At 29.7% G+C, this 10,870-nt stretch overlaps 1 protein-coding gene across 1 annotated transcript; it reads right to left on the minus strand.

Annotated features, from left to right (window-relative positions):
* Nucleotides 1–806: 806 nt before the first annotated feature.
* LOC114377434 (beta-amylase 3, chloroplastic-like) lies at nt 807–4,375 on the minus strand. Its single transcript, XM_028335932.1, has 4 exons — nt 3,761–4,375; nt 2,593–2,803; nt 2,143–2,253; nt 807–1,913 (listed from the first exon to the last, which is right to left on the minus strand). Exons 1-4 carry the CDS (start codon nt 4,315–4,317, stop codon nt 1,128–1,130), a joined length of 1,665 nt encoding a protein of 554 aa, XP_028191733.1. The 5' UTR covers nt 4,318–4,375; the 3' UTR covers nt 807–1,127.
* Nucleotides 4,376–10,870: the final 6,495 nt, after the last annotated feature.

The following is a 10,870-nucleotide window of genomic DNA, read 5'->3' on the forward strand; positions in this document are numbered from 1 at the left end:
TAGGTATTTTATGAGTGTTTTTTAAATAAAAAAAATCAGAGTTTCATCTTAATAAATTATATTGTAAAAATTAACAAAATGAATATCTAATTTTAATGAAATTATAATTTTCTAAATACTCTTGAAGAACGGATTGAAAGAAATTTCCAGGATTTTAGTAGAGTGACCTTAATAAATGATGTTTGACTAAATTATGTTAAAGTTTCATGTTTGACTAATTGTCCCTAGCTAGTTAGTGATGACTGAACTACATAGTGATAATTTTCACACTTTGCTATAACCCTTCCTATACGTTCTGTCAATGACTTAACAAATACGTTCAAAAGAAGACTTTGAACTAGACCGTCAATCAGGCATTTACTTGAATGCAACCAAGAATGAAAAAATGCCACACCTCGCAGAGCCTCGCGGCCACAAAATTTATAGATAATTCTTGTTCAGAATGCTATTTATGGATACGAGTAATCAAGAGTTCAAAAATGATTTTTTTAAAAAGGAGTTCAAAAATGATTAAAATAATTGCAAAGTGGATTTTGCTGAGAACTTTGTTATTACTAAGATTATCCTGTCAAAAATGATTAAAATAATTATTATCATTGTCAGCGCTGAGACTGAGTGTGTTACAAAAAGGAGAGAGGTTAAACTTAACCACATTAAGAAAGAGATTGAACTTTATTTTCTTTTTGCTAATCTTAATTTATTGTACTATTTTTTGCGCTTCTTCCTTCACCTAGTAAGTAATATATTCTCCTTGCTTTTGCTTAAAGATTGTTAGCTAGGAATTGGATGCTGAAATGCCATTGGAATAATCAAATTATATGGAAAGATTTTTCATTTTTCTCTTTAAAGAGTTTGAACATATGATTGGAACAAATTAACAAACGAATTCATGTGAAATACCACATAAGATCAATTTGCGGGAATTAACCGCACAGCACTTATTGGATTTCTAACATGAAATAAAACAATATTTTTCCTAATGATCTCAGGGTTTGGTCTAGAATACGCCATTTTCCTTGCGTATACCCATCATAATTCTATCTCTTTTTCTCTTCTATAAAACTATGATGCTTTTAACTTAACTAGACAGTATACACAGTGACCCCTCCACATGATGCTATACTTATTCACACAAGAGCAACCTCTTGAGCTTGCTCTTGCTGCTTCTGAATTCCTGTGATGTGTCCAACATAAAGATGAGTCCCACAAGAATCAGATTGAGGAAGCCTTTGTCTCTTTCCACCTTCAGACATGCATTTCACAAACTCCACAAAGTGCCTCCAATTGTCTCCCTCAAACAACCTCCTATTCATTCTCAGATAAGTGAATGCAGCCAATCCAGAACCAGAGTTACTTGTTGACAGAACTTGAGAAAATGCACCTGCATCATATCTCTCAAGTGCATTCTCCCCAGCAAGTTCTGCTCCTGCTGTTCTGGCTGCCATCTTCACTTGATGAACCAACCCCTCAGGGGAACAATGCTCATGTTGCTCTCTGTCCCTCATTTCCATGCAGGTGAAGTTTAACACAACTCCATGTTTTGCCACCATTTGTGCTATTGGTAGGTATCCATCGCGAAACCGCGTGTTGTAGTAGCCTGCAGTTAGTTCAGCCGCGTGTGACCTAGTCTTGTAGTGCCAATGAATTCCAGCTACTTTGGCAGATAGTTTCACCCCACATGAGTTGAATATGCCTTTGGCTGATACAAGGATTTTCTCACCATGTTCAACAAGTTTGGTGGAGTACCAGTCAAGGAAGAATTGTCCATATTCTGTGTTCCATGTACCTTCCCTTTTGAAAAATCCAGTGTCTTCAGGAAATTGGTTGTATTGGCCTGAGTCATGTGGTCCACTTTTCCCCCACTCTTTCTTCCCAATGGCCTCAGTTGATGCTTCCAAGGAAGCTCTCATATACTGTATGACAAACGAGTCCTTTTAGTAAAACACACAGGAAACCCAAAAAGGAGAAAATTCACTTCTAGATATTTTGAAATTTGTCATATTTGAGATGTATTTGTTATCACAAAGCTCGAGATTTTAGGGGTCCAATTGTTATGGAGCATGTGTGACATTAGCATGCTTTTACACCGTGTTTGAAAAATAGTGCAAATTTATGACTTCAATTTTTTTTTTTTTACAATACCTTGTCATAGCACTGGAATTCTCCAATTCCCGGAAACCTCCATGTTCCATTGCTTTCTGGATAAGACGGATATCTCAGCTCCCCACAAGGACCCATCCCCACTTGAATTTCCTGCAAATAAATTAGGGCTTAATATCTGTCAACAAATGCATCAATTTCTACTTTATTATTATCAATTAAAAGTGCTTCCCCTCCATTCCACTTAAAACTAGTCCATTATATTTGATTATTTATGCACATATGGTTGAAAATTCAAGGGTGAATTAAAGGACAAATTCTAGTTCCATGATTTGATATTATTGATTAGTCATAATCGGGATGCTATGTGTGGTTGTTAATGTAGTCAATGCAATTAAGATCGTTGTTATCTTAAAATTTGAGCTAAGTTTCTTCCATACTCTGTCCACTAATTAACCCCAAAGTTGAAGCACAAGTTGGTGTGTTACTTACAATGATAACACTGCCCAAATAGTCTCTGAATCTGTGACGGAAGCTCCTCATGTAATCAGAGTAGACTTGAAGGGGAGTCCTTCCTCGCAGAACAGGCATTGAATCACAGCCCAATGAGATGTACTCAGGATTCCTCCTCCCTGATCTGTCTGTGTAAACCATCTCAGGGTTCTTTCTGATTTCTTCCAACACCCATGGAGGTAGAGGAATGCTGGAAAAAAAAAAACTCAATTAAAAACAAAATTAATCCCCAATTTTTTTATTTATAAATGCAAAACAAGCAATATGCTATATTATCATAAATAAACTAAATTGCGTGATTGATATCATTCGAAATTAATCCCCAACTAAATTACTAGTTCGCTTGATTTTAAATAAATATTCATAAGTTTGGTTCTAGGTTGAAAAAATAATTTTAGAGGAGAGTTGTTTTCAAATTAAAACAACTTTTAATAAATTTTGCTTTGATTCAATAAAAAAATTTCACTACTAATTTTCTTTTAAAATAAAAAAACTCATATTTATCACCATATTTCGGCTCTTACACCATAATGGGATTTTTTTTTTTTAAATTACGAGGGAATAAATGTTACTTTGAAGTACAATTTTATTATAAAGAAATTGTGTTTCAAAAGTATAATTTTATTTTTTAGAAAATTATTACACTAAATCATATATGCACATCCGATTTCAGCTTTTTAATTTTTTTATTATTAGGAAAAGTTGAAATCGTAGTTTAAGATACGATTTCAACGTGTTTTTTTAACATATGTATTTTTTAATTATATTTTACATATAAATTCATTAGAAAAAATTAAAATTATATTTTAACATATGATTTTAATTCTTAGAGAAAAAAATAATATTTTAAACAAATAAAAAATAAAATCATACTTTAATACATGATTTTTTTATTATAAAATTATATATCAAAGTACATTATCTATTTTCATAATTCTTAAAAAAATTACCTATTATTATGATAATTTTTTAAAAATTTGATCATTTCCGTAATTAACCCCATATTTCATAATCAATTATAATAAAAATCAATTTCATTAGAAATCAATTCTACAATAGCCCATCCAAAATCAATCTAAGACCAAGACTATGCTTTTTCTTTCTCAACATCAAAATTAAATAAGTTAAAATGAGTAGTGTATGATACCTGCAACAGTCTCCAACATTTCCTCCACACTGATGGAAAGACATGACAACCTGAAGCTTCAAGCCATGCCTTTGAACCATCTGCACAAGTTCAGCATAGGCTTCCCAATTATACTTCAAGGGTCCCTCTTTTTCCACCAAACCCCACCAAGCATCCACCATCACTCCTTCCACTCCCGCACTCTTCAGTGCCATCAAACTAGCATTCATTGCTCTCGGCTTATTCAAAGTCCCTCCCATTGTTACAGTGTCCAACGGAAGCATCACAAACACGGGAACTCTCATTGAATCATTGTGGCTATGTGCAACCGATGGCGCGTGAACCTTCTCCCTTTTCTCGTTTATCATCGTTACTTCGGAGTTGAAGTTGTTGTTTTTGTTCTTGTTGTTGTCTCCTGTGACATGTGTTTGTTGCATGGAACTCTTTGCTCTAAGACGGAAAGATGGGTTGGCTTTTGCAAAGTTAAACACTTTGGTGGGAACCTCGTCATCGGGTTTTTGGAGTTTGGTTTCTTTCTGGCTGGCGAGGGAAATTGAAGAGCGAAGTGTTAAAGCCATTTTTTTTTCTGTGTCTGTGTTTGATACGGAGGGAGAAAATATATTGGAAGTGTTCAAGTGCTAGATGGTTTATTTATGAACTAAAAAGCAAAGCCTCTTTTGGGAATCGATAGTGACACACTTGGGTAGGTCCCATATCGAAAAGTGGAAAAAGTGCAAGAAAATCAACACTAGCTGGCTGTGTATGGGACGTGCTTACGTGGTTCCACCTCTTCCATTCTTATCCAAACAAAAATCACGTAGGATTTCAGTTGAGGAAGAAGTTAAACGTGCATCAAGTTTGTAGTAGATTTGTGTAATAAAAAAGAATGAGAAAGGAAAAATTAGAGAGAGTAGCTAATAGCGTGTGTTTGCTTACAGGTTATCGTAAAGAGAAGCACCTAATGTTGCGGAAGGTACGAGTGTTCTGATTCGATTTTATTAAAAAGTCATTCGAATTAAAATTAAAAAATATATGCAATTTAATTTTCATTTAAAATAAAATTTAAATCAAATCAAATTAATATTTTACTATTTGATGCATTTAATTTTTTTTTATTCAACCATTATTTTATTAAAATTTATATATTTTCTTTTCAACTTTTAAACTAAGTTACATTTAAAAAATTACTAGCAATAATCTAAGAAACATATTAATATGCTAAATCTTTTAAAATAAAAACTTATCAAATTTTGATCAATTTTAAAAGAAAGATGTTCTTAAAAAAATCATCTGAAAAAAATGAAATGTATTGTATAAATTTTTATATATAATATTATAAAATTCAAGTAAAATAATACTAAAATAATATAAATACTAATATTTAGTATAAGTGGTATAATTTTGTTTAATTTTAAAAATACAAATCAGAAATGAAATCAAATCGATTGATTTTAAAAAAATCATCCAAGTAAATTAAAAAAATGATTTAATTCGATTTTTTATTTTCTTTTAAAGATTTTTAATTTGAATGGATTTGAATTTAAATATCTCATGAAAGCTATAAAGAGAAGCACTTAATAAATTGACACGGATCAAATTGGCAGGACGTGTTATGTGTATCCAAATATATGCAGATTGAAGTGATGTGTTGAGCAGGAAGAGAAAAGCAAAAATGAGGTCAAAATATGATGGAAGAGAAATTAAATGTAAATTTAAACTATTTTTTTATAATAATTTTTAGTCAACAACACTTACGCACCTATGAGAGGACAAGTTTTATGTGTTTTTTTTTTAATCCAAATTAAAAATGATATTAGAAAATTTATGATGCTCACATTCCCTACTCAAAATTCTTGGAAAAGATTTAGGTTGTTAAGTTTAAAGAAAATGATATATAAAAATATAATTTTTATCTTTCCATTTTTTTAAATATATGATTTTAGTTCTCCTATTTTTTTAGTTAAGAAATTTGGTTCTTCAATTTAAAAAATTCATAATTTTAGTTCTTTTATTTTCTAATTGAGACATTTTGTCCTTCACTTTTAAAAAATTTATCATTTTAGTTTCATTGGTTAATTTTAAATTTGTTGACTATGTATTTTTTAAAATAAATTAAACATGTTAATAATTAAATAAATTTTTAAAAAATTGTCATGTGTATAATAAGCAAATACACATTTACACAATACATAGATCAAAGTTTGAAATTGATCATAAGAACTAAAATTGTGAAATTTTAAAAATAGAAATGAAATATCTCAATCAAAAAATGAGAAATAAAATGTTTTAATTAAAAAATAAGAAAGTAAAAGTATAAATTTAAGAAAATACGAAAGACAAAAGTTTTATTTTAACATATCCTAAACTACACTTTAAACTTTAATTCTGTATTAATTAATCTTTAAAAAAATTCTCATTTGCAAATAGAACCATAAACTTCCTTAAAGATTTTTTTTGCACCTAAAGACTTTAATTTCAATTTCAACTTCAACTTAAAATACACTCCATTTAAAAAATAGTCTATTAAGAGTTATACTACTAACAAAGAAGAAATCTCAATCATTTATTTATTTTAAATCCCAATCATTTATTAGTTTTATTTTTACAAATTGAGGTGTAGAAATTGCCATTATTTGATAGTTGTTTCTAAAAACTAATTTTTATTTAAAAAAATGGTTGAAAACAAGAAAACATGTAGAAAAGAAAATAAGGAAAAATATACTCTAAAGCTAAATATGCCAAGAAATTTAATTTGTTCATTCTCTCTAAAATCATTTTAAATTAGTATTTAACGAATAGTCTCCCCTTACTTTGGAAAATGGGCATTGGTGAATTTGAACCTTTGAATGAATATTGGTATTTTGAATTATAACTTGAACCCTTAATCTCTTTTATTTTTGTCCCCATTTTTCTGTCCTTTTTATTTCAGATCACTAGACTAAACTGAAGGTTGAACAACATGGAGACTGGGATATTATTCACTAACTGAAAACAAAAAGATCCAATTTTCAAGTCCTCTGCTAAAGAAGGTGCTCAACTTGGGGGGAAAAAAATTTTGCCTTAGTGATTGCTATTTTCAATCTTTGAGTTTGATAAGATGTTTTTTTATAAGCTTGAGTTTGATAAGATAAAATGAATAATACAAATGAAGCTGAGAGTTTACAAATTATCCATTTTAATCCAAATTAATGAAATTGCTCATAAGGAAATCATAGACAGGTGAAAGATTTCCTGTGTTGCAAACAGTAAAAAAATGCCTGAGCATCTAAATTTTCTACTTGAATTCTCCTTTTCTTCTATTATGGAAATTTGTTAATGATAATTGATGAGTGGTTTTGTATTGACTTACAAAGATAAACTCTACAAAGTGAGCAAGTTAGTTGTTGATTTATGATTTATGCCTTGTCCTGTAAATTCGTGGGTGAAAATATCTCATAATTTGAATATTCCCTTGGTTCTGATTTAATTTTGCACCATTGCTTAAGATAAGAAAGGCCGGAGGTCCATTTTGTGGCTCGGGGGAAGTCTTCCCTTTCATTATTACTCTTGGACCGTTCTTTCTACCAGTTTTTGAACAACCCTATTCTGAAAAGAAAAACACTGTTCAGCTTTCACACTGTTTCTGTTTTCTAAGTTAACAAGATAATAATTATGTTAATTTGCTTGAATAGAACACACTCCTACATACTAATAGTATTCTCTTTAAGATAGCGTCGAAAGATGAAAAATTAATTGCCTTATTAGTAATGCATATTTAAAATTTTGAAATTACTGTGTCAAATTAATTATTGTGTAAAAAACTGTTGTGCAATTTTCAGCAATATATCAACATATTGACCTCTGTGTGAATATAGAAGTTTTCTTTCATTTTGTTCAAGTATGATTCCAACATATTTGTCATATAGGTGAACAACATTTGTCATGTTTTGTTGATTTCAAAATTTTAAATTGTTAGTTTAATAAAAAAAATAAAAAAAATTGAGGTTTTGTTTATATGCCCGATCCATGTTCCTCTTTCCCATTATTTCTGCTTACTACTAAGATTTGTTGTTTTTTTTTGTAAGGCGAGTGGGAGTGTGACTGTGTGAGAAATAAGAAGATATGGTTTCGTTTCCTCCACAAAATTGTAGTGGTAGGCCTATCATGGGACACAACTCATCTATGTATCCTCTTCCAAAGATAGGGTACAAAACATGAAAATAGTTGAAGGATTCTTGTTCATCTATTTCTGGGTAAGAAGACCAATAATTTCTCTATCTGACTTTTGGGCCTTTCATTGTTGCTTCTAATGCCGGTGCATTATTATTTATTAACAATAGCTTCTCTCATTCAAATCTGAATTTCTTTTATTAAAAAAATATTAGTTTATTAGTTTTTGTTACTAAAAAAATTCAAATATGTAACATTTTATCTTTTTTTTTTCTCTTCACCGTTAATTCAATCTTATATCTCTTTTTTTAACATGTATCTTTTTCCTGTACCCGAGTAATATATTCAAAACCAACTAAACAAAAAACATTGAATCTTATATATATATATATATATATATATATATATATATATATATATATATATATATATATATATATATATATATATATTCTCTTCAAGTGGTTGATAACTGTATTTCCCACCCCGTAAGTTCTGTGACTAATGCGATTACACCATGCAATCCCCTCTTCAATATCAATATCACATGAAATTAGGTTGAGCTGATTGACTACTTTTCTAATAACATCATAACGAGAGCTGTTTAATGAATTGTTTAACCAAAAAATATTATTTTAATATATGATTTTGAATTGATTAAAATTAAATAGACTTGCTTATATAAATAATTATGACTTAGTTGTTTAACTTTATGTTAAATATAAAAGCGAAAAATAGAATATCTGTGAGTTAAAATAATTCATTAAAAAGAAAGTTAATTGAGTTACTTAAAATTGAGATGACATAAATTAAATTGCTTATATGAATACCATTAAAAATGCTCTAACTCATCACTGATCTAGGAAAATCGAATCACACTTTACAAATTACAATCGATGATTACATCATTTAAAAATATTTGTATCTCCAAAAATATAAATAGTTTAATTTTTATACATTGTGAATGCAAAATTATTTTTTATAATAAATAATTATAAAAGGCATTGAAAACTTTATTTTATCTTTTAAAATATTAAAATTAATAATAAGTGTTTAAAATTAGTTGAAGGTTGCATTGAAGTGGTTGGAAAAAAATATTGAAAGATACATTCATAATTATTTACTATTGTTACTTAAAAGGTCCATTTGTATTGTAAAGAACTAAAGTAACACTTATTTTATAGAAGGGTGAATATTTAAAAATAGAAGAAAAAGAGAATATAATTTAAACATTTCTCTCAAGAAAGGAAATTTTGTTTTAGGGCGGGAATTCTAACATGGTGGCCCAATATTATAGTCTCTTTCCCGGAATGTATACCTGTCTTTCTACTAAAAACCTAGTTTCATTGTCACCATGCATGGATTAGGACAGAGCAAGAGAAAAATCTCATTTGAAGTTTTGCACATTTCTTATTAACTTCTACTTTCGTGGAACACGATCTGTAATTAAGTACTAGCTAACAATGTTAAAGACCCCCCACTTCCACCATTTTTGTAAGTTTTTTTTTTTTTCTTTTCTTGTGGTTCAACATGGAGCATTTTTTTTCTGCACTTTGTTGCATTCTGTACCATGTGGGATGCTAATCCCTTCCCGGTAGACCCAACACCTATTGATATTAAAAATTTAATTAAAAGAAAACAAGTAATCTTTTTAAGTATTTTAAAATCTTTTAAGAAATATTACTCTCGAGTCTCGATAAACAATAAAATAAAAATAAAAAAAAACTCCTGAAGGCTGCAATCATATACGTACCCCAAAAAAACAATCCAAACAAAACCCCTCCCTTCTTTTCTATCACCCAGTATTTTACGCATTTCGCTTATTGATCAACATCTTGGTTACTTGGTATATGGTTGTTCTGCATATATTAGTTATATAAGTCATTCAACACGGCTTCTATCTATTCATGACATGTCAGAAACTATTTATTCGATATTTCGACCAATGTAAAATGTACATAAAATCAATAGGGGATGCTGCCGATGGTAAGGTTTCTGCATTAATTCCTAACTTCCTAAGTATGATAAATTAGCATTGATATTCATGTAAAATCCAATTAATCAGAGTACGTTTAAAAAATATCTGGAGTCTGCATAGATATTTTCATGGGACAGTAGCATTTGGAACTCAAGTCCGTGGAAGTTTACGAGGGAAACGCACTTTTATGATACGGTGATGTATCTCTCGTTGTCGTGCATATGTCCCACTCCAGTCTCCAAGTTTTCGCAAGCCAACAAGATCGCCCTGATATTTACTCCTTTTTTTTTAAGTCAAAATAATAAAATTTAATATTGGATAAAATAACTTAACCTCGCTATTCACTAATCTCTCTCTATATATATTGCTAATACCTTTTATATTTGAAAAAACAAAAGTATAGCTGTGTATGGACCAAGCCTTTTTTGTTCACATTTATGGGACAACGCTAAACGTGACTAATAAAACAACATGGGCCAGGTTTTGTCAGAATGGAGCCCTAAACATGCCTGAAAAATGCTGAAAACGTCAATAGGATCAACTTGCATTGGGTTGGACCTTGCTTTTCTACAGTGTGTGAAATCCAATTCAGTGTAATCTAATCCGTGTTAAAAGCTTCGAATTATATTAAGAAAGTTCATTGAATTCCATTAATTTGAAAAATGCCACAAGTCCACCTGAATCAATTAAATTAATTCAACTATCAATTCCATTTTATTTAAAACTAAACCAATTTTCAGTTAAAAATTAAAAATACACAGGGTTAACTTCATGACCTGAACTGAGGTTGATTGAGCAAATTAATACAAAATTACAAACAAGTTATAAAATTAGGGTTATTCTTATAAAATTCGATACCTTATTTCATTCGCATAATAGATATTTATGCAAATAGATAGACGATAATAAGAAAATCTAAGAAACTCTAACTCCATAAATATTTACAATACCCGATCCTCAAAAAATCGATTCCATATTTAAAAAAATTAATTATATTAGGATAA

Source organism: Glycine soja, chromosome 11 (assembly GCF_004193775.1).
Source record: "Glycine soja cultivar W05 chromosome 11, ASM419377v2, whole genome shotgun sequence".
Taxonomy (NCBI): domain Eukaryota; kingdom Viridiplantae; phylum Streptophyta; class Magnoliopsida; order Fabales; family Fabaceae; genus Glycine; species Glycine soja.